At 40.2% G+C, this 23919-nt stretch overlaps 4 protein-coding genes and 1 long non-coding RNA gene across 10 annotated transcripts; 3 read left to right on the forward strand and 2 right to left on the reverse strand.

The window, feature by feature from the left end:
* The first annotated feature begins 580 nt into the window (after positions 1-580).
* Positions 581-4264, forward strand: dnajc9 (DnaJ (Hsp40) homolog, subfamily C, member 9). Its single transcript, XM_044053164.1, has 5 exons — positions 581-945; positions 2891-3031; positions 3438-3692; positions 3780-3866; positions 3958-4264. Exons 1-5 carry the CDS (start codon positions 772-774, stop codon positions 4066-4068), a joined length of 768 nt encoding a protein of 255 aa, XP_043909099.1. The 5' UTR covers positions 581-771; the 3' UTR covers positions 4069-4264.
* A 12-nt stretch (positions 4265-4276) lies between these two features.
* On the reverse strand, positions 4277-14267 carry fam149b1 (family with sequence similarity 149 member B1). Of its 4 annotated transcripts, none has more exons than XM_044053160.1 (16): positions 13723-14267; positions 12598-12714; positions 11571-11718; positions 11048-11196; positions 10795-10941; positions 9469-9630; positions 9201-9382; positions 8942-9084; positions 8408-8476; positions 7804-7916; positions 7475-7699; positions 6764-6887; positions 6484-6609; positions 6228-6309; positions 5280-5417; positions 4277-5144 (listed from the first exon to the last, which is right to left on the reverse strand). In XM_044053160.1, exons 1-16 carry the CDS (start codon positions 13767-13769, stop codon positions 5062-5064), a joined length of 2055 nt encoding a protein of 684 aa, XP_043909095.1. In that variant the 5' UTR covers positions 13770-14267; the 3' UTR covers positions 4277-5061. The 4 variants fall into 4 exon arrangements, with proteins under 4 accessions (XP_043909095.1, XP_043909094.1, XP_043909098.1 ...); XM_044053159.1 differs by having other exon boundaries at positions 8942-9087; XM_044053163.1 differs by lacking the exon at positions 8408-8476.
* Positions 14268-14449: 182 nt separating this feature from the next.
* ecd (ecdysoneless homolog (Drosophila)) lies at positions 14450-19682 on the forward strand. The gene is made up of 14 exons (XM_044053380.1): positions 14450-14708; positions 15060-15277; positions 15375-15492; positions 15585-15672; positions 15937-16115; positions 16245-16437; positions 16589-16717; positions 16895-17020; positions 17275-17360; positions 17479-17582; positions 17671-17932; positions 18041-18108; positions 18193-18392; positions 18498-19682. The coding sequence occupies exons 2-14, from the start codon at positions 15073-15075 to the stop codon at positions 18747-18749; spliced, it is 2010 nt and encodes a 669-aa protein (XP_043909315.1). The 5' UTR covers positions 14450-14708; positions 15060-15072; the 3' UTR covers positions 18750-19682.
* A 548-nt stretch (positions 19683-20230) lies between these two features.
* On the reverse strand, positions 20231-23859 carry si:ch211-248a14.8. Of its 3 annotated transcripts, XM_044053382.1 has the most exons (6): positions 23788-23859; positions 23542-23682; positions 22783-22823; positions 22457-22658; positions 21553-21853; positions 20231-21464 (listed from the first exon to the last, which is right to left on the reverse strand). In XM_044053382.1, exons 3-6 carry the CDS (start codon positions 22788-22790, stop codon positions 21058-21060), a joined length of 918 nt encoding a protein of 305 aa, XP_043909317.1. In that variant the 5' UTR covers positions 22791-22823; positions 23542-23682; positions 23788-23859; the 3' UTR covers positions 20231-21057. The 3 variants fall into 3 exon arrangements, with proteins under 3 accessions (XP_043909317.1, XP_043909316.1, XP_043909318.1); XM_044053381.1 differs by lacking the exons at positions 23542-23682; positions 23788-23859 and adding an exon at positions 23064-23126; XM_044053383.1 differs by lacking the exons at positions 22783-22823; positions 23542-23682; positions 23788-23859 and adding an exon at positions 22143-22218 and having other exon boundaries at positions 22457-22508.
* LOC122786869 lies at positions 22631-23165 on the forward strand. Its single transcript, XR_006362490.1, has 2 exons — positions 22631-22698; positions 22800-23165. It is a non-coding gene; the product is annotated as an uncharacterized LOC122786869 (long non-coding RNA).
* Positions 23860-23919: the final 60 nt, after the last annotated feature.

The following is a 23919-nucleotide window of genomic DNA, read 5'->3' on the forward strand; positions in this document are numbered from 1 at the left end:
GATATTAGGCTAAATCAGAGGTCTCAAACCCGTGGACGGCGGGCCACATGCAGCCCCACCCATCAATTTCATTTCAATTTCTGCCATTTGATATCATGTTATAATGAATTATTTATCTGTTTTTTATTTATAGATTCGCTTTGCATCATAAATATGAACTATTTATCTTTCCATATCAAAACAAACACTTTTATTTTGAAATTATATGGAATATCATCATAAATATTACTATTTTGATGTCTTTTCCTCAAAAGGTTTGACTTTTTTTCACTTGAGATCATTTGAATTTGAGGCACCTGGACTAAGTTATGTAAGTGGACCGTGTGGACAGTGGACTTTTACTTTAATTCTAAGTGTTGGAATGTGGTTGTAATATTGTGTACATTTTTTAATAATTCATCATAAGTTATCATTTGAAACAACAACGTTCCCTTTACAATATAAAATCACCACATATATAATAAAAATAATCACCCTCATGTTTTTATGCATAATCAGTGCAAACATTACTAGTCTGACGAATACACTACCATGAACCAATAAGAATAGGCTTCTATTTGTTACGTACGCACGTTTTTGTACGTACGGAAGTGCCTGACAGTACAACGCGCCAAATTTACAAAGGCAGAACAAAACACAACACATCCGCTCTCTTATTCACTAAACCAGGTCAGTAAATTGTCGTTTAACTGTTTGGAGAGTGAATTATTTACCGGTAGAAACGCGGGTCGTGGTCCTGGGTCAAACCTCGGAGCTGTAGCTGTTGTCAGGATGGGTTTAATCGAGCAGTGCCAGGAGCTTTTCAAGACCGCCAGCCTGTACGAGGTGCTGGGCTCCAGCAAGGCGGCAACCGAGGCAGAGATCCGGAGGAGCTACTACAAAGTGTCACTCCAAGTCCATCCAGACCGAAATCCTGAAGACCCGCTGGCTACGCAGAAGTTTCAGGTCAGCTAACGGACACAAACACACACACATTAGCACATTAGCTTACTTTAGCGCTACAAACCGCACCAAGCAGCACATTTTCAGTAAATATTCTCCCAGTATATTATTTACAAGCGTCAGGCATGCGAGTACCCACTCTGTATACACTATACTGATGCACTACCATGTAGCATGTTAGCATAGCTTTAACGTGCAGTCAAGGCTAGGGGTTCTTAAGCCAAGGGTCTGGTTTCTGAAAAGGGTCACAAGGTAATATCTGTGTGGTCATTTGATGTAGAACTGAGAGTCATTAACCAGTTGATTATTTTCCTTAATAAGTGGCAAACACTTTCCTGTCATGATGATTGTGACCTAAATAATTGTTATTCATTTTTATACATATTCTTTAAATTATTTATGTAATTATTGCTGTTCTTTTGTTACTATTGATAATGACATAGGCAGGATATTCTGTCTGTACCGTTTCATTTAATTTGGTTGGGCTTGGTGAGAAGTAGGGCTGGGCGATTTACTTTTGTATACATTTTAAAATATATCACAATATAAATCAAATTAATTTTCTTAAATTTCTGTCAATCTTATAAATAATATAAGGGTATTGGTATGGGTATTTTTAGGCTATATTCTAATATACAAGATATATGGAGATATAAAGCTGCACACAGGTTGTTTCTCTGGACCCATAAAAAGGTTTTGTTTTGAGGCAATTCACTGAAAATACACTCTAAAATAAAATATCTACTGCTTAAAAACACTTAATACCTTACCTTATAACCTTATTTAACACTTATATTATATATAATTTAGTTTATTCCATGCATTATATATATATATATATATATGTATGTATGTATATGTACATACACATATATATGTACATACACACATATATATGTACACACACATACACATATATATATATATATATATATATATATATATATATTGTAGTTCACAATTTATTCAATACAACGATATCCAAAAATAATCATTTACGTAACCTGAAGATGTTATAAAGTGGTGCTTAAGTCACAAACACACTTATTTTTCCATTAATGTTTTACAGGTAAAAACATGAGTTTTAATCATGAGGTACCTCAATGAGTGGAATGCTCCCCCTTGTGGCAATTAAATGACTAGGCTTGTATGTTAGCAAACTTACCAGCTTTTAAATGTAACTCGGATGAAATTTATTTTTTCTTATTTTGTTAACATTAATGATTAACCTCAAAAATGGAAATTAAGCTTGGTCAACTTACTGAGGGCTTTTAATCATGTTTCACAATAACATTGTACTATCCCTATAAATATTCACTGTCGTAGCAAAGACACGACAGTTTAAGATGTTATTTTAAGATGTTTGAAACAGTCAGTTAATAATCAATTGATTGTTGCAGTTCTATTGTAATTATTAATAAATAAGCCAAAATATGTGTCACTATTATCCTCTATAATATAAAAGGTACATTTCTAATATCGTACACTGTATAGTTATCACTATGGGGCTGGGAAACAAAACATTAACTTTACTTATTACTTATCGCTAGCATTGTATAAAAAATGTGTGTTAATGCACTGTGAAAAAGCACTTAAATAATTTATTGCAAAATTGTGAAATGTTTCCGTGATTAACAAGTATTTTTCTTTTTATGCCCACAAAGAAGTTTGTAACCATTTGTAAACTCATTTCTGCAACTTTCTATCAGCAAAGTGTGATCTTAAATTATGGGACATTTATGGCAATGATTACTTGCTGATTTGAAAAATGTCATGATAACCTTGTCACCCAGCTCTACATATGACTCACTTCCAACAATGACTCTGTATGACCTTTTTAAAGCTGGTGAAAAGTGAATCAGGCGTGGGTATATATATAATTAAGCGTTGCTGGTGTTTTGTTTTTTTTAAATCAAGTCTGACCTTTCTTCCTGTTTTCACCCTCCAGGTGTTGGGGAAGCTGTATGCAGTGCTGAGTGATAAAGAGCAGAGGGCAGTTTACGACGAGCAGGGAGTGGTGGACGAAGAGTCTGACGTCCTGAGCCAGGACCGCTGCTGGGAGGAATACTGGAGACTGCTTTTCCCTAAGGTACGGAAGCACAGCTGAGGCATTTGACTCAATAATGAGTCACACTCGCATTCTTAATCGTTTCTGTTGTTTGCACATTTGCTGATGTCACACTTGCAGTGAGTCACTGTTATTCCAGGAATCCTCTTTTAGGGTGATGATGATGGGGTATTAAGATGAATGTGTCACAGAACTGTGTGAATTGTTCCAGAGGGATAATTGTGCATGAATGCAATAAACAGCAGTGAAGTCCTCATGTAAGCGAGTAGACCAGTATGTGTGTGTAACTGTGTGTGCGCAACATGTCCTAGCATCTCAGACCAGAGAATGTGGTTGCTTTTTGCATGATTTGAAAGTCAGAAGAGGTATTTGTTTCACTTTACAGGGACTTTACTTAACCAGCTTTACCTGTGTGTCCATCTCTTAGATAACAGTGCAGGACATCCTTGAATTTGAGAAGAAGTACAAGGACTCTGACGAGGAACGGCAGGATTTGCTCCAGCTTTACGCGAAGCACCAGGGAGATATGGACGTCATCACAGCCTCAGCTCTGTGCTGCTCCCAGGAGGACGAACCTAGGCTCTGCAGCATCATCCAGGCCGCCATCGAGAGCGGAGAAGTCGAGGCTTTCCCTGCGTTCACCCAGGAGAGCAACAAGAAGAAGCGAGCGCGTAGGAAGAGGGTGAGACATATTATGTTGATGCTCAAATCAGAAAATTCACACAGCATTTTTCGAGAATTTCAAACTGCAACCATTTTCTTCATCCAGGCGGACAGAGAGCGGCAAGAGGCAGAAGAAATGCAGAAGGAGTTGGGGCTGGGAGATCAGGATGATAGTCTTGTGATGATGCTGAAGGTAACAGATGCGTTAGCTCATGCCTGGTAGAGACATGTTTGTTTTACTGTATTTCTTAATAACATTCCTTGTTTTGTTTTTCTTTTTTCAGCAAAAACAGAAGTCCAGAGAACAGAATTTTAACAGTTTTCTGTCTGACCTGGAAACCAAATACGCCAAAACAAGTGGTAAATCTCAGAAAGGACGACGAGGGAAAAAGTGAAATGCATTCTCATGCGGGCTCTGTTTGTAGAAGATTACATGTGTGTAAATTTTAGTAGATATTTGTCACTACTTTTCAGAATAATACTTTTCTCTCCTGCATGCCTCCCCTACAAACTTCTTTGTTTGGCCTCTGCAGCTGTTAACTCATTTTATGTCTTTTTTTCTGTCTTCATAAACACAAATAAAGTTCATATTTATGTAATATACAGTGTTTTGTGCAGATGTTTTATTTTGTATAAAACAGAATCAGAGAAAATGCACTGGAAACATTTTTTGTCAAATGGCTGTCAGATAAATTAATAATGAAGGAATGAGGGAGAAACTAGCCTTGCTGCAGTAACCCTGATGATAAATAATGTTTCGGCATCCCCCGCTTGGCTGTAATCCGGAAGGGAAGGTTAACAATAAACAATATTATGTACAGTAATTAAATCCTCTTAGTTATTTACAAACAGTTTCCTGTAAGTGCCTGTTTTCCTATATTATCTTAAAAGTGATTTTTGAAGGAAGTTGTAATGGAGAAATGGGCAAACATTGGAGGTGGCCCCGTTTTCTCTTGTCCATGTGCAATGATGTGCAAAAAGTGGCTCTGTGTCCATGGTTGCTGAAAATTGTGTCCTTATAAAAGATACAGTACCAAACTCTGATGCAGCATCAGAGGCAAACAAAAGTGCTTTTTTTTTTAAATCTCTATCCCTGTTTGGATTGATGTGTTACTCCCTGCATAGTCAAATACCAGTACAACACACCACAGAATAAAATACAGTACCTTCACATAAATAGATATACACAAAAAAGATAATACATTTTAGTGATTGTTGATAGTCATTTGTGTTTGGCAGCCACATAAGCTGATCTGTGAAGTACAAAAAAAAATAATGTAATGTGAAAAAATATGCTACTAGATTTTGACAAAAAAAAATGGGCACATGTGCTGTGGAGTGTTGGACTTAAAGATCAATGGCTGAAGGTTGTGGAGGTCAGAGGCGAACTACAGGCCAGGTCTGCTGGCTCTGGACAAGATTCCTCCTCGGGGGTAAGACCGCGTTGGGACTGACGCAGGCACCAGTGGAGCTGTGGGGATATCTCTGGTTAATGAACATCCTGAGTTTTCCAGGAGGTAAATCTTAAACTTGGAAGACAGCAGCTGCAACCTCTCACATTCATAGTTAATCTGAAGAATTTCATCTGCAGCTTTTATCCACTGACCTGGGACAGGAGCGTGCGAATCTGGCTCCTCCTCATCTTTGATGGGTGAGTGCCCCAAGGGATGGTGGGAAAACGAGTCCAAGAAAGACAAGCTGCTGATGCCAAGACTGACGCCGGTCACGCCGATTCCAAGAGAGTCTGAAGGAATGAATAACGGGATGTTCTTCAAAATCCATCTTACACAGTTTGTAAAGTACAAGTGTGGGCAGAAAATAGACATGGAGCAGACAGAATGAATGATTCCCGATGGGAGAATTTGTTCCACAGTGTCGTCGTCATAGGGTATGCTGAAAGACTGAAAGAGTATTTCATCTAATAAAATGTGATATAAAATGTATAAATATCCGGTAATAGAGTTAGTTATGACACAGGAACTTTAAAAGAAGTTTTAAAGAGTTGAAAGTGAACAATTTAGCTGAAGGTGTGAGCAGAAAATAGTGAAATCTAATGAGTAATAATAAACTTGTAGTAATATAGTAATAATAATAGTAACAGATCAACAGGTGAAACTTCCCCTTCAGAGTAATTTTAGTTACTCTTTGGTTACACCTCGCAAACACTGACAGTTTATCAAATCAAATCTAGCATCTAATATTCTATAATTAATTATATCATTTTGGTTTTAATTGACAAAATTGTCAACATGCCAGGTGAGGTTAATAAGAACAATCATTACAGCAAATAACATCCATTTTTAGCAGCATTTATTTTTATTTAAGATACCACTTTACAGTACAGTACAGTAACACAGTAATAGTATATTAATTGTCAATACCTTGGACATCACTTTGGAAATAAGATGGTATTATTATAATATGATCTCTTCATTACTACACAATTTCCATTGTGTAACCTTTTTTTCATATTACAATTTTTTTTTTACTGTACTGCAATTCAAAGTCTATTTGTTTGAATTTGAATTCAATTATCATAAGTTGAATTTCTGACCTGTGCCCACAGAGGTTCTGCTCGGCCGTCCCTGACCGATGTTGTCCAATACTGTGAAGGAACGACGGTACGGAGTGTCTGACTGAAAACAAAGCCACGGGTCAACCATACCGTTACACACACTGTTAAACATGTTCACATAATAAACCCCCTACATCTGATGGCTTGAAAAATAAACAAACAAACAAGCCAATTTCTTTTCACCATTACTGTGATAAGCTCATGTTGTTTTGTGTGCTGATAAACAGCATCTCACCCTGTACGTGTGAGTGGTATTTGGGCGCGAGAAGACGTCCAATAAAAGGTGACGGTCTCTTTGTATTGAACTGCCAACCTCGTCATTTATGGCGCTGTGTGCGCGGCTGGATGGACCTTTCTGACGCTGGACACATGGAAAAGAAAGGACAATTATTGGTTGCGTTGACCAATAAATGTAATACAGCGGCCATGCAAATGTTTTTTTTAGACTGTTAACTTCTACTTTTATAGTTTGAGGTTGCTGCTAAATCTATGCCGTCATGTTTTAGTGACTGTACCTGTGCAGGTTTGTAGTGCTGCCCTGAGTGAGAGGAATCTGACTCCCCAGTGCTGATTGGGGGAAGAAGTGTGTTTCTACTCAGAGGCAACAGTGGAGAGGTCAGGCGGTCACTGGCTGTGGGTCTGTGGAAGAAGACACGTGTATATTAAGTAAACAGAAAATGATATGCCTTATATTATATATAGTGCTAATGTTTACTTATTTCTGCAGAGATGACAGTGGAAAGGAAGAACATTTTGTAAACTGAAGGTTCATGCTGACAGAATGATGTTGAAATGTACAAGTTACACAAAATGAGGTTAATATTTACAATGCATATGTTCAATATAAAGAAATTACATATTTTCAAGGATTTGAATGTGCTTGTTCACATTCAAGAGTAAGATTACAAAATCCTCACCAGCCTCACATTGCTCCATTATACATATAAAACTCAAGAGTGAGGATATTGTGAGGATAACACTACATATATATATATATATATCTTTCACTGACAGTTCATGATAAGTTCATCTGTTATTCTGACTCCCGTCACCTCCCACATCCCTTTAATAATACACCACATAGAGCCATGAGGCACAAGTTGAAAGGGACTCCGTTTTCAAAGTGATACCTCTCTGCCTCTGCACAGCTGCAGAGGGAGTTAAAAGTGAGACAGGAGTTTGGGTGAGGGGTTTGGCAGGGGCTTCCTGTGATGCTAAACACTCACAGACGTGTCCCACGGACGACCTCATCCATCGTGCCCGCTGTGCTAGACTGACTCAGGCTGGGTACCAGTGGCAGCAGAGTGCGGGGGGGAGGGTTCCTGCGTCGAGCTGACTGCGCTGGACGAGACAGCGAGGAAGAGCTCAGCTCCAGGTTTCGGCGAGGACGAGGTTTGCTGGAAGGGACCACGCTGGAGCCCGGTCTGTGGGATGCCCGCTCCTGTGGCTCTCTGCGTGGAAATGGGAGAGTGGGAAATAACTTACATAGAAACATTTCCACCCTGCTGCCAACTGGCTGTTTACTCCACCAGAGAAAAACAAAATGTGTCCATACTGGTTTCGATCCAGTGCACCAAGGTTCCTCTGCTGCAGGGGGATGCTGTGGATCACAATGAGGTCATTCAGGTTGTGTTGAGTTGCCACTGCTCCAACTGGAAGCCTTCCAGCCTGGGGAGTGATGTGAGGTGAGGGGGAGAATATAAGAAAACAGATTTTGGGAATGATTAAGGGGTCAATGACAGGGAGAGATAAGAGGAGACATGACACATAATATAGGGGAAAGGCAGCTTAGATACAAAGAATTTACTATAATTTATAATGTATCATCATTTGTCATAAGCCCACTGGCCATATGGTTAGTTTTATTTTATATGAACAACGCAGTACAATCTCCATTAAATCACTTAAAATTCAACAAAGCTAAAAAAAACAAAACAAAAAACAAAGAAAAGTATTCCAACATTCCCTTTGTGAGGAAGAGGAAAGTTCAAAGAAAATTAACGTAGTTGCAGTTAATTAAAGGGAAAACAGTGGCAATGCTTTTGTGTTAATCAACAGGCAAAAGCACATTTAATCTAGAGATAAAGATAATGAGTCACCATGGACGGCATGCATACCACATGCCACCATTTTGGCTCTAAGTGAAGGGGGTTACATACACTGGGCGGCCTTTTCTGCTTTTTGGATTTCCATCTGGACTTGTGCTTTGAGCCCCTTGACTTTGTGTTCTTTAAGGGAGGAAACAGGTTTGACAAGAGCGAATGTAGAGGGAGTGAAGGAAGAGGGTAAAGAACATATATGGAGATGAAAATAGAAATAAAAACAGAGAGAAAGAACATAAAATGAAATAAAGTAATGAAAACAGAACAATAAAAAAGGTCCACAGAACACATTGCCAAGGTGAAGGGCAGAGAATAAAGAGGGAAGGAAAGAGAACAGTGACAAGTTAATGAACTGCAAGCATCGACCGACAAGAAGTGCAACTAGCAAGAGTGAAAAATCAGACAACCAGTGAGGACAGTGGAAAACAAATATATGACTAGTCTGCAAAATAGGACCTCACAGCAGGGAATGCTGAGCCAATGTTATACTGTATACTAAAGGTCATCTAAATAAGACATCTCTGCATGATCTTTCTGTAATGGCACTGTAAATTTAAACTGTAGAGGGATAACTTTTGGATATATCCTAACCTGGAACTGCAGTCCAGCTGTGAGCGTGGGCATCCTGCCCTGACCAAGTTTGGGCAGCATCGTGGGCAGTGTGGATAGCAGCATGAAGGGATTCTGGGAGTCTTGCTGCACAGGGCTCAAGTTCATAGAAATCTTTTCTTCATCTACTAATCACACACATCACACACATAAAATCACTTCAAAACACTGTGCATGTTAATATTATTATTGTAATGTGAGTTTAATGCATACACAACAAGAAAGTAAAAATCAGGTTTACCTGAGGTGCAGCATTCCCATTGGCGTTGCACAAGCTCTTTCATCGAGCCGACCAGCTGCCGCCACACATCGTCAAACAGCAGGTCAAGAACAGCTTGGTGGCGACACCGATATGGCGAGACAGGGGGCAGAGAGTGATGCTTCTGACACGACTCTGAACAATTCTGCTCCGACTCGTCTTCCCTGTTGAAGATGGATCCAGTCCATCAATCAATTATAATATACAAACACTTTGAAGGTAGCTGGCATGATAAAAGTGAGTAACGTACATGGCCCTGCTATCAAAAGCCAAATATTCCTCCATCTGACCCTCCACTTCAATCACTCTTGGCTTGTAATGACTGCTGGAGCCACTGGGGGCGACAAGAGGTCCATCCAGCTCTGCTGAGGAGGGTGTGATCAGCGCTGCTCTCCTGCCCAACACATTCAACCTTTACACACACAAGAATACAAAGTTAATGATAAGTCTAATGTGTAACATTTAGACAGTTTATTGGCAGAAAGTATATTTGTATGAGTCTATAATTGCTTTAAAATAAAAAAAAAAACCTTTGGTTTTCTTAGCTTTAGAATACCAGTAAACCTTTTTTATGTACTTAAGGAAAGGCCTTGCTGCTGATGTGTCGGCATGTTTCTGCAGCAAAAACTAGTGTGTGTTTTGCATTTTGAAGTCAGAGAGTACAAGAGTAGAGAAAATTATAAGAGTGTTTACCCTCCTTCTGGTTTGCAAAGACTACTGCAGTTTTCTTGGGAAAAGCAGGAGTGAGTGTGTCTAAAAATGGACATAGTCTTCTGATTGGGAAACACATTTTTATTGTGTATCTTTGAAATTTGAGATTTCACCTGCACCATGATAGTTATTTAAACTGGAGCATTACAGACGTCGCCTGCAACCAGGCTCCTATTGGATGATACTAGTTGTCAATCACACAGGTGTCCATTATGTACCGGTCATCATCATCTCTTTTCCTCTACATTGGAAGATAATCATGTTCTATTAAAAGACTGAAAATAGAAAGTTAACACTTCAGGAAAGTGTTTACTGACATAAATCAAGTGGTAGGATCATTTCCCCATAGACTTCTATTCAACTGGAGTTATTACAAATAGTAGAGTCACCCCCTGGTGGCCAACTGCTAAATCTGTCCAAATTCCTAGGCTTCACTTTTCAAACTTTTCCAGTTTTATATACAGTGTATGATTGCAATCGATAGTCTCAACATTACATGTCACTAATTATTACACACTGGACATTCAAGCACCTTAATAAGAGCACAAATGCAGTCACACTGTGGCACGGCCCTGCTTCAGTCAGTCTGTCATTAAAAGTGGGGGTCAGTGACAGCTCCTTATCAACATGACAACAAGCCGGAGAATTTAGGTCACAAAACCACAGAGGCGTCTCTATAATTGATGCCGCAACACCAGTCATCTGGACAGTCATCAGCCATCTTGTTCAACATTAGTTCAAACGCAAAATTTGTCAACTAGTATATTATATTTGCAGACTGATCACAGCCACATTTTTTTAAATTATACATCTAAAAGATAATGGTAACTGTGAGCCTATGCCAGCCAGTGCCGTTGAGACTCACTCTGTGCTGTTACTCTTTTCTTTATCCTGGGACTTCACGCTGCTCTCTTTGCCGTCTGATGGGCTGCTGGTCGAGCTGCCTTTCCCTGAGGTAGCATACCACTGGAAGCCCTCATCACTGGGATCCACCAGCTGAGTCCCGAGGATCCTTAATGACACATTAATAACAACAAGTTAAAATATGCAAGAGGGGATTTGACCCCAATGTTGCCCCGTTTTACTACAAAATGGCTGGGTCAGAGAAGATAAAATACCGAAGATGTGGGAAACGTGTAGCCCACTGCTGACATTCATCCTGCAGTCCCTGGAGAATCCCGTCACCACTGCCCCTGCCCTCATACAGCTCCTTGTCGATCTCCTCAAACATTTGCTGCACCTGTCGAGACGCTGCCTTGTCGAACTCCTGTAGAACAAGAGACAGACAGGAAAAATAGGAAGAAAAGAGCAAGTTATACTCTGTTATCATATATCTGATCTATGACTGAAAGCCCCTGCTTAACAGTTCCTTCTTTTTTTTTATTCTCACAGCTTCGGTGTGCATAACAATTAGCTCTCCGGGATGTGTATGAGCATGTGCGGTTTTCCATTGGCCAAAATGTTGGAAAATTAAATCTGACATTAAACCATTTATTACAGTCTGTGTTTTTGTCTTTGCTACGGTAAAACTAAAGGCCTTAAAACAATGTGATAGGACAAGTGTGCCTTGTGTGACAGACAGAGAAAGACTGGCATAATTGTTTCACATGAAGGTTAAGTAAACTGATGTATAAGACTTACGTCATAGCCCCAGGAGAAAACAGAGCTCCTCTCTGTAGATAAACCTGTGCCTGACGCGGAGCTATGGAAACCTGACCATGAATGGTTGGAGTCTACAGAGATGACGGTGGGACAGTCAGAGTGGCCTGAGGCAGCAGATGTCTCCGAGCTTCAAAGATGAATGAAGAAAGATATGAGGTTCATGTAGAATTAAATCTTTTACCACATTTCATGTTTCACAACAGGGTGTTATATAGGCATACTGTAAACAACAACACCTGTTACACATAATATATACTCAGTGAATTTACCAACTACTGTATATTCAAACATAATGACTCTCTCCACTTATTACATATGTGAACACATAACACATTGAATCTTGAAGCAGGTGGGCTACAGCAACAGACTGCTGCGATCTATATATTTAAACTCCTCCTTTTGCTTCCATTTCCATTTTTAACTTTTCAATTAACTTTTGTGTTTGTATATTTATCTGTGTTCTTGTGTCTGTGCTTATGTCAGAAATACATATCTGCTATTCAGTACATGTATTTACTTTTTTATTATTACAAAGACCTAACGTCATGCAGCAAAAAAGAAAACGGAGATGGTCCTTTGCATACCTTATTTAAGTTACTGTTGCAAGATCTGGCAACACTGCTCTGTGTCATATGTTATGCTGATCTTGCTGCCACTAACTGCTGACACAATCATGGGCAAGGTTTCAGAGTGGAAAATAAATGTCAAATGTCAAAGTAATTGAATATTCTAACAGCCTGTCTCTATTACTTAGTCTTTTAATTGCACATCTGAAGAAGGATATGTGATATCAATGAATCCACTGCCTTGGAGTGTCATGTTTCACAAAGTGAGCACCTTGAGAATCAGTTGTTCGCATGAGATGGTCTAATATTACAAAACATACAGGCAAGAGAATGAGTGTTTAGTCCCTATTAAGGTATTTTTATCCTGGGCTTTTTAAAAGTTTGGTTTGTAAGGTTCGAGCACCTGCAGACAGAGCAACCCAGGCCTTTCTGTCTGTTACCTGTTGTGAGTGGAAACAGCTTCCTGGAGGTCATGGAGGTAGCGCTGAGGTGTTTGGTTATCATCTGCTTCCTCTGGGAGAGGGTGGTGGTCAAGGCTGCTTCGAGACAACCCACGACTGCACAAGAGACAGATCACACACAACAGTCAGAAAAGTCAGTACAAAATCACAGTTTGGGGAGGACACGTATAACATGAAGACACATCAGAGAGCAGAGTTTCTTCTGACAGAAACAGACAAAAAAGAAATATTTATAGTAATTTTCCAGTGAATGGCTGCTTCATCTTACTTTGGATAACAGGGTGGCTAGAACTAAATGTGATTTGCAATTGGATTTATGGAAATTACTTTGTATTGTAAATCGTAAGTCTGTTTAATTCAGGAAGACCTTGACAGTATCTGATGGACTGATGTGAACAGGATTAATAAAAGATTATTGCTCAACAATGTAAGTTTCTGCAGGGCTTACATACACAATTAAATTGAGGCTTTTTATTAGATATGTGTATGACTACTGGTAACATTACCAAAGACAAATGAAAACCAGTGTTGCCAGAATTGTAGAGTTGTACTGTTAAAATGTAAATGTTACCATGTAATGCAGTGTACCAGCTTATAACTCATACACATTTGCAGTCCTTTAGCAGGACAGAACATCACATAGTACAGCAACATACAATGTTTGTAGAACATGCTGTGTGGTGCACAACAAATAGAGAACATGGTTGTTTAAAAAAAGAAAGTAATTCAGATCATGGACCTTCAAATTTCAAAATAAGAGGGTGCACATTTGATCGAGAGACTTCCACGTTTCAGATGTAAAGCTCCTCCTGTCATCTGTGTTCCACTTACTTCCTAACACAGTGAGGTAAAACAATATAATCAAGTATAAAGGTCATTTTTAAGGTTTTAAAGATGTTGTACTATGGTAAAGAATAAAAACAGATACAAAACATTTGTACATTTAAGATTTCTGAAGGCCTTTAGGGGAAAGAAAGCCTATGATTTTTAAGACTTCCCATGATCTGGAGAGAAGGACCTTTGGAGGACATGTCAGTCATGCAGAACTCAGCTGATACAATATGGAGTACATACAGATATTAACCTTTCACATTTGGTACTCACATCTCAAGTTTGTGCGATACAGGTCTTCTGTTGTATCGTGAAATCATCCTCCCTCGTCTCTGTTTTATACATTCACGCCCACGTCTTTCATTCTTCCTTCCCCCTCCAGGACTCGCCGGTTTGAACAGTCTGGAGACGACGTTGACATTTCCTCTAGTCCGCAGATAAATGCACTTGGTGCACACCGAGCTGCACAGGACTGTAGGCTACAAATGCTAACGATGCTTGTTAATGTTTTGCAGCTAATGTTGGGAGGAAGTTACGTCTAACTGGGCGCGAGCTAACGTTACATGAACGGAGAGTCAAAACATCAGCAAGGCATGAAATGCAGTGTACAACAACAAAAAAAACATTTCCGCTATGGTGAACCTTACTGCATTTCATTAGCATTTCATGTTGGGGAAAAAAATGTCGTATCCACTAGTTTTCGCGTAAAAATGAAAAGCGTATAATGTTAATTTAGCTAGCTATCGTCACCTCAAATGGATTTCTCTGCTTCTAGCGCCGCCAACAACACCGGTGTCATGGATACACAGCTTCACTCTCCCGTTGCCTCACGGGAAATTGATTTCAGAACAACGCAACATTTCCACAACACAATCTGACTTTGTCACTACAACTCCCAGAGTCCATTGCGCATACGTGGTTACGTTTGTGAAAATTGTCCGCTTGCTAAAGGAACTAAGGTACTAAAGGAACTAAACTCAAACTGCATATTATACAGAAGAAGAGGTTTTGCTTTTAATACATTTGTCCATACGTTTTACCTTCTACATCAGTGTGGTGGAGTGAGAATGTTTTCGTCACACGAACAGCGAAAATGTGTAGGAACTATTATTTTTCGCCGGGTTGTCGCAGTCGGGTTGAATTCGCAGAAGGACCTTAACAGTGACAGGAGGCGTGATAGCAACGTTCGTATACTTGAGGAAAGTTTAATTTTGTCCTGCATTAAAACGTTACACTGACTTAACAGCACTTAAGATAAGGTAAGAGCGACTTACTCTACCGCAGAATATCGTGTAATAGAAATACACGAATAACGTATAATAGCTACCTATTACCTGGTAGACTGAGTATCTTGTAACTTTTTAACAAAGAAACGGGTTGATTCTGACATTTATCAATGTCACGTTAGGCTGACACTTTATTCTTGCACATTTTGCTCTCTGTTTACAGTTTTGAATGTCTTGATATTACATTGCGTAGACGCAGGCTGTTGGACGCAATCAAGCACATTTTATTTGATTGATTGAAATGTACTATTACTTCACTGATGCTTTACTATAATTGACTTTTTGAGTGAAATAGAGCATATCCCAATCCTGTTGTCTTTTCAGTTTTCTTTCTGTAATGGATGCCCTGCAAAGGAGAGTGATCAGTGAGGACACTGTTCAGTACAAACTCTTCTCGATCCAAACAGATGGTCAGTCTTCTCAGAAAACAGAGGGACATCTTTCACATCTAGTTGAGGAGATCTTTGCAAATATTGCTCCACTCTTGGTTCAGTACATTTGGCAGCATCAGTCATTCAATCTTAAGTATCATCCAGAGCAAGGTATAGTCAACTCTACAGAGATGGTTTAGTTTAAATATGGGTACAATTATTTGTATTGTTAACCAAAACTAAAGAACAAGTGTTGTTTTTCTGACAGGAGATGTCCCTGCTCACATTGGAGGCAGCACTCAGTTTGGTGACAACGTAGACGATGAGTGGTTTATTGTTTACCTCCTGCAGAAGATAACACAGAGTTTCCCAGAGCTTGCAGCCAGGTACCGAAAACAGTGTTCATTGTTATTTTGTGTTTAAACATGGATTTTTGTTGGAGTTTACAATCATGTGCTTGTCTTTTAAATGTGCACAGAGTTGAGGACAATGACGGGGAGTTTCTTCTGATTGAAGCTGCAGATTATCTCCCTAAATGGCTTAATCCAGACACCAGTGAACTCAGGGTGAGATAATCATTCAATGAAGGAATGGATATTAAATGTACTAGACCTTAGACAATAGATTTAGAAAACATAATCCATCATCATGTGCATTTCAGCTTTCAAGGTCAAAAAAAACATTTTGACAGACATTTTGAATTCATTAGCCACTCTTTTCCTTTCCATAATAATCTCAGTGAGTGTTTTTTTTTTTTTAAATATTATTTGTGGGTAATTGAACATGGCATTATTATAATTGTAAATTATTTCACCCTATATTTTCTGCAGGTGTTTCTCTATAAGGGAGAATTGCATATTCTTCCCTGTCCATCCAAAGCTAATCCAGTCGGCATTTTAAAGGATGTGGTACCCAGTGTGGCACAAGCCCTCATGTTGCTCTCCACACACCCAGACGCCTGTCGAGCAAGTCCGAAGATTTGTTCAGTGCTGAGGAAACGTCTTGAAGGGTTAGATGATGTTGTCTCTTCATAAAAGTCTACTTTTCTAAAGGGTGATATGTACTGATGATACAAAGATAGATACTGTAAATGTTAAAAAGAAAATTAAAAAGTATATACATGTTTACTCTCACCCAGATACCCAGAGAAGATTAAAACCAGTCTCCACCGTGCCCACTGCTTCATACCAGCGGGTATTGCCCAGGTGTTGGCACAGCGGCCTGACCTGGTCGCCCCTGCAGTATCAGCTTTTTACCTGCGGGATCCAGTAGATCTGCAGGCATGTCGGAGCTTCAAGACCTTTCCCGCTGATACAAGAGTCCTCACCACGGTAAACACACTTTAAGATTCAAAATCATAGCAGGACAGACAAAGCAAGTATGTTTTTTTGTTTATGTGATTATTTTATGTTTGTCTTGTTCATAGGTAAGATTGAGCTTTTCACCCCCTTGTCCTGTATCTTATATTTCTGATATCACCAGGTGACATTCACCCGTTGCCTGTATGCTCAGCTGCAGCAGCAACACTTCACACCAGACCGAAGGAGCGGCTTCACTCTGCCTCCTCGCTCTCATCCTCAGCACAAAGCCCATGAGCTTGGCATGAAACTGGTAAGCCTTCCTTCAAATATTTGCTCTGTATTCTGAATGGTGTTTTTAATGAATGTAGATGAAAGTCAATACTGTTATTAGCCATTAAATATGATGCAAGGGAGCACCTAATTAGGAGTTTTAAGCTGACATTGTTGAGTTTAATATGCGTCTTTGTTTGCGTTACTCTGCCAACAGGCACATGGCTTTGAGATCCTGTGCTCCAAGTGCAGACTGCCTTCATCTGAACCCGACGCCCCCGTCAGCTGTAACCCTCAGTGGAAAGGCTTCATGGACAGTCTGAAGAGAAACGGCTATTTCCGGGTGAGTTGTGCAGTTTGAATGGAGAAGTCAGTTGGTGACTTCTCCATTCCCGATTTGAGGAAGAATGTGGTGAGAACATCTTTGTTGATGGTGAAGCATCGCGTCTGATGTTCACATTATTGCAAGGGTTTCAGAGAAATATTCTTTCTTTTTTTAAAACTTCATTTATTGATGGTTATCAGGACACAAAGTGTTTTAGAAACCAAATACAGTTTTCAACTTTGAGTTTTTCATTTTATTTTTGTCAAATGCAGGGAGAACTGGAGGGTTCCACACATTGGAGAGAGCTGACCAGATCCGCAGAGAATTTTTTCAAACAGTCAGTTGCCTTGAAATCGAGGTGAGGACTGTTAGTGTGTGTGTGTGAGCCTGTTTAATAAAGCACTATGTGATTATCTATGGCTTTGACATCCATTTGTGTGAGTCTGAATATAAATATTGTGTGTGTGTTCTCTCAGTGCTTTGTCTCCAGGTGAGGAGGTTCTCCTTCTTCTACACAGCTGCAATGCATTCAGCTTGGAGGAGCTGAAGAAACAAGAGTCATATCTCCCCCAAGAGGACAGTGAGTGAACATGTCTTTCTGTGGAGATATTGAGTAAAGTTTACAGATGGATGGACTTTGTCTCACCTTTCTTCACGTCTATCTCCAGGCGACAGCTGGCTGGACATCACAGCTCAGGATTTGGAGCGTATGTTGCAGGAGAGGAGTTGGGGGAACGCTCATGTTTGCAGCCAGAATTCGAGCTCCGCCAAACAGACGCAGCATGTCAGCGGTGCAAAGGAGACGGAGGAAAAGGAGAAGGAGGAGAAAGAGGAGAAGGAGGAGGCAACTTACAGCCTGATAGCAGTCAGCCAGGGGATGAAGAACTTCCTCAGTGCTGTATCGTCACATGAGGGTGCTGAACTGCCCTGGTGAGTCAGATCTGAAGAATAGTCTTAATTTTTGATCGAGATCATTTGTTTTGATGTGCATTGCCTCCCCTTTCAATTCAGTTCTCACTCTAACTCTTAATATTCCAGGAGCAGCTCAACTAATCCTTTTGGTTTCGAACCAGATGCGATGGCAAATGCCTTTGACAGACTGCTGGGTATGTGAGATTTTTATGAGCAATAATAACCAAGCACATCTTCACCATCTCTTCAATGAATCTGTCTGTCTTTTATTTTTGTAGGAAGTAAAGAAGAAGAAGAGTTAGATTCAGATGATTTAGATGATGATGACGAGGAGGAAGAAGAAGAGGACGAGGAAGAAAAACAAGGTGGTCATGCTGAGAAAAACGGAGCAGAAAGTTTGGGCGGTTTGAGAAAATACATGGACCAAATGGATCAAGAGCTGATGAGTACTAATATAGGAAAGAGCTTCAGTCAAAGTGTAAGATTTTACTGTCTGCATGTTATGCTCCTCCCACTGTTTTTAGAAAAATACACATCTATTGAAACCTGTTTGTTAAACTGTATGTGTTCTCTTTTTTTATAGAATAACAACAAGGCAGACTCCGCTCATCTCTCTGCCACAGACGGTTTCCTCGGGGAGGGGGGAGCGGAGGAGGTGGAGGATGAGGAGATCCAGCCTCTTGACGTGGACTTAAACCTGATCACAAACCTGCTCGAGTCCCTCAGCTGCCAGGAAGGGCTGGCTGGACCGGCCTCCAACCTGCTGCAGAGCCTGGGTTTGCACCTTCCACCCAACTCTGATTCATGTAACAAACAAGAAGTAACTCATGAGTGAGAAGAGACTTAAATGGAGTGAAAGTGGAGTGTTTCCCAACCCTGGTCTTCGTAGACCCCTGTCCTGCATGTTTTAGATGCTCCAACACACCTGATTGATTTCATCAACTTAACGTCTTCAGTTTTTGAGATATTACCATAGATGCAGGCGAAGACTGAGCCGTATGACGTTATGAGCGTCACAGGCCTCCGCTGATTGATCAAATTTCTTAATTATGTTTTCTGTGATGTAGCTGGATCTCTGCTGATTGGATCTCTGCTGGGTGAAATGCAGCTGTTTAGATCTCAGTAATGCAGTTTTGGATGTCTGGGGAAGTTAAAAATCTAGTTCTTTGCCTGGCAAAGGTGTAGTTTGTATGTCATTTTTCTGATGCTCAAAAAGCACAGCTAACTGGTTTCCTGCAGTATTTAATAACAAAAATCAATCATTTGTGATCATCATCAACTGGCTTTGTTTTCTTTTACTGTGATAGCATTCGTAGCTACATCACCAGCCCCAGCTTTTATGGATGTTTAATTTGTCCCGTGGAGTTTTCACTGTAGCCAAACATGGCTTTGTTTACATGAATTCACTGTAAAGCTGTTTACTTTCAGACAGCAGGCACTGAAGAAGTTTCCCATTAAGTGTTTGCAAAAACCTTTTATTTCTTTTTTACAGATTATACATGTGCACAAAAACAAAAAAGCAGACATTTCAGATGCTTGATTTCCTATCATGGGGTTATATTTCTAGCAGTGCATAAATAAGTGCATTTATCTTTGGTTTTGGTTGCACTGTACACACACATACGGACATTCATATCCACGTCGCCATGAATCTTTATGACAAGTTGTTTTATCGTTTTGTTTGTTTGTTTTTCTTCATGCCGATTCCCTGGGATACATGTCTTTATGTATTGTTTTTTTTACAGCACTTGCAGTGAGTGGGTAGAAACAGAATAAATATTTTTGCAAATAAACTCTGTCTCTGCGTCTTTGCTGCACAAGCATTTATTTTTTCCTCCTGATATTTTATTTCCTTTTTCAACACAATACAGTATTGGATGCACATTTGACAAAGGCTGAATATTGCTTCTAGCTTATTCAATTATGGCACCATGTAGTTTCTGATAAAGACTTTACAACTGACTCGGGATCTTCATTGAACTTCATTGAAGGGCAACTTCCTCTGGTGAAATATTCTCTCAAGTCAAGAATCTCAGTTTAAATATTTTTCATTGTGCTAAGAAAGTGTGACTAAGTGAGTTAAATTGTCTGAAACGACCTTAATTGTTCTTCATCATTCATTCAAGGACTTTAACAAAGTATTGGTTGAAAATTCATTCAGTGGAATGTGGAACTTTGTGCTACTTCTCTGAAACGAACAAAACAAAACCTTTATTAACCCTTATTGTTTGAAGCTGAAGCTGCCGACTCACACTCATGTACTTTAACCTGGGAGAGAGATGTCACTGTGTCCTGTACAGACCACAGACACTGGTGTTCATTTACTTCATTCGTTTATTTGGCTATAAACAATTAGAGCATAATGACACCCTTAGTTTTTTTCCTAACAGAAAACAGGTCATGACACTGTAAAAAAAAAAAAAAAAGTAATTATTCATCACAGAATACGAGACTTTATCACTGCTGGCCAACTGTTTCAGTCTACACAACTTACTCCACACAGTACATGATGACTTATAAATAACCTAAACATTCAAAAGAACCGAAAAACAGTTTTGTGACACGATGTTGACGTTGACCTTTGACCATCAAAGTCAATTCAGTTCGTCCTTCAGTCCAAATCAACGTTTGTGCTAAATTTGAAAGGTTTCCCTCATGGCATTCCTAAGACTGGATTTCTGTAGTCACAGTGAACCTTGACCTTTGACCCCTAAAATCAAATCAGTTCATCCATGAGTATAAATGCATCATATCTGAAAGGATTCCCTCATGGCTTTCGGAGGCAATATATTTCTGCAGTCACGGTGAGCTTGACGAGTATGGATCAGCGGCAGAGCGGGTCGCCTTGAAGCTGGAAGGTTAGGGTTCGATCCTCAGGTCTTCTAGTCTATGTGTGTCCAGGCAAGATTCCTTAATTACTCCTGATGGCTGATCAGCAGGTTGTGAATGAGTATGTGTTACATAAAAACTGTATGACTCAAACATCTTGAGTGGTCATCACTAGGAAGGTGCTATATAAATACAGACCATTGACTTTTGACCACCAGAATTTAGTCCAAACAAACTCCATCCAGACTTGTTAGAGGGTTTGTGTTCACAAAATTCGGTAAACACATGTATGAATGTGTGTTTTTGAAGTGCCACTACAGAAGCGAGAGGAGCGGCTGAACCGTCTGCCCTGCTGAGTGGAGCATCGCGGCGCAGAGTGGCGAGAAACACAGGGTGAATAGAAAAACCAGGAGGTTCAGCGTCATCCCCAGCAGCAGAAGAGCGAGCAGGTATCCATGGAAGAGAAGGCTGGTCCAGCTCCCCACACTCAACACCTTCCACGGACTGTCCGGGTGCAGCAGCCACAGGACGCCCAGCACCCAGCTCTGATTGACCAGCTGTGTGTGGTAGATGTCAAAAATGGACAGCTGAGCATCAGAGGGGTGGAGGCACTCAGCCTCAGATACTTTAGCCAGCCAGCTCAGAGAGAGACTGTGGAGGAGTAAAGCCAGAGGTGCATACATGTACTCCAGAGGTTCAACAACTGAGAGACCATTGGAAACTGCAGAGAAAGAGGAATTCATTAGAGGTCAATTTGTCCTGAGGTGAATAAATGTCCAGCCTCACCTCTACATCGAAACTAAATTTACCTGTGATGACAACAGATGTCCCACTCAGGATGGAGATCAGGACAGAGCTGTGAATAGACGGCAGCGATGACAGCTTCAGGACAAAACTAAAGCCGACAGTTGACAGCGGCAGCAGAGGCTGAGCGAGAGCGAAGAGGCCACTGTACGAGCTGCTGGCCCGGACCCACAGAGCGAGCACGGCGTGGATGCTGGTGCACAGAGAAGGAACCAGCAGCCTCTCACCCAGGGACCAAGAGTAATGTTTCACAGGCAACAGATGCAGGACGTGGAGCAGATTTAGGATTAACAAGGAGATCAGAACCTGGAAAAGATTTGATAATTTCATATTATAAAGAGCTGTCGTATACTGTATGTATGCATAAAAATAGAAAGTGCTATGCAATTTCAACAAAGAGTGCCATCTATTTATCAAGTTTATTGTTTGTGAATTAAAAACCCGAAAATGAAGCAGGTCCACCAGACCCATGCACACAAAAATATGAACACCACACAAGTGGTTTGACTAAATGTGACTTCAACTTTATATTACACATTTATTTTATATTGTTTTACTACATTTTATGAGCTAAAGTACTAATAATTTGACTCACGTTCAACACATGCTTCGCCATGCTCATTCATCACTGTGTATATGTAGATGAGGTCAGTTCCTAATCGGTTCATAACCTTCAGTGCAGGGTCACATTCACATGTCATTACTTTTGTCAACCGTCTGGTTAAAACTTCCGTAGCCATTTGGTTAATGATCTATCTTGGTTAGGGTTCTAACAACAACACATGCCCTGTCCTTCAAAGTACCACGCACACACACATACACACACACACGCACACAAACAAAAGTCAGCATTTTTACTACACATTATGTATCAGATTTAATGCATTTCCCTCTGAAAATGGTACAGACCTGGGCAAAGCAAAGAGCCACAGCAAACGGATAATGGTACTGGGGGATGAAGATGCTGGCCACAAAGTTTCGGAGGTTGTCAGCCAGGATATATATCACCACGGCAACCAGGCAGAGGGCGGGAACCAGGGGCTTCAGAGCATGAGCACACAACAGTCTCTCTGCAGTTTTGGTACACCGTCCTGGCCTCCACCTCCGTAAACTACACAAAAGGAACAGACGATATTAACGGAATTGAATCGGTAAGAATAGAATCTGTGGTTTACATAACAGGAAAATAAGCGTATTGTTACAGACAGACAGGAACTTGTAAGATGACCTTATACCTTGTCATTTTGTGCAGATGCTGCTGCTTGGACACACAGATCTGTCATTTGGTGACAATGTGGACACAAGAGAAATTCACATTACACACGACAGTATCGCAGTAATCGTTTCAATAACAAAATAACGTCCTTGTTTATTACAAGCAGTGTTTGTGAGGAGGTTGTTATAGCCGCTACAAATCATATTTTTGCCTACAAATCATATGTCTGGCACATTTATTTCATTCGAGAAATAAGAGGGGAAAAAAAAGAATCCGCAGAGAAACATGAATGTAACTCACCTCGTCAATTCCTCATAAAGTCATATTCTACTGTGAAACCCAGTCATCACGTCTCAGTGGCTGTCTATTTCAAAAAGCTATTAATAAATTGCCCTCCTAATAGATTCCTCTCCCTGTCGTTGTGTTGAATGAGACTGTGTGTGTGTGTAGCCTGTGTGGACATTCACCTCATTGCTCTACTCTGTGTTTCCACGCTGTGTCCAGATGGACTTTGCCCTCCGTCATTTTGTTTTCCCACAGTTAGACAAGTAAATCAAAAAATGAACTCCAATTAGATCAGTCCACGCCGTTCCCTCCGAAGATTCATAAAAGCCAGAGCAAAAACAGTCTGCCGACACTTTCACACAACATGTCGCACCAAACTCTTTCTGCCTCATCACAGGAATGTGATACTTTATACGAGGCTGATGTTTACAGCCTCTTATAAAGTCTAAATAAAACTGAAGATGGATGACCTCCATCACATTTTTACTCGTACCGTAAATCCTGACACTGACAAACTCTTCCAATCTGGATCCCTCCAGCTACGACATGGAGTCCATCAGTCACACGCTGCACAAGTGAGGGTCTGTTTTAAGTAAACACATTCAACAAAGCATGAGGATGGAGGTCAGTGCACCTGTGAACAAACAGCAAAAAGCAACCATGAGGAAGAGGAAGTATAGATATTACAATGTTTTTCTAATGGAAGTTTGAAAGTAAATGTACATTGTAAGAGTTGTACCTTCTGCGTGCTCTTAATAGTTGAAAAGGGGGGGAGAGAGGTGGTCAGTATGTTTTCCTTCAGGCTTGTGTGTTGCAGGTGGGTCATGAGAGGTCATTAAAATGTTTTTCCTTTTTCGGATTTAAATGATGT

The sequence above is a fragment of the Solea senegalensis genome, linkage group LG20 (genome assembly GCF_019176455.1).
Source record: "Solea senegalensis isolate Sse05_10M linkage group LG20, IFAPA_SoseM_1, whole genome shotgun sequence".
Taxonomy (NCBI): domain Eukaryota; kingdom Metazoa; phylum Chordata; class Actinopteri; order Pleuronectiformes; family Soleidae; genus Solea; species Solea senegalensis.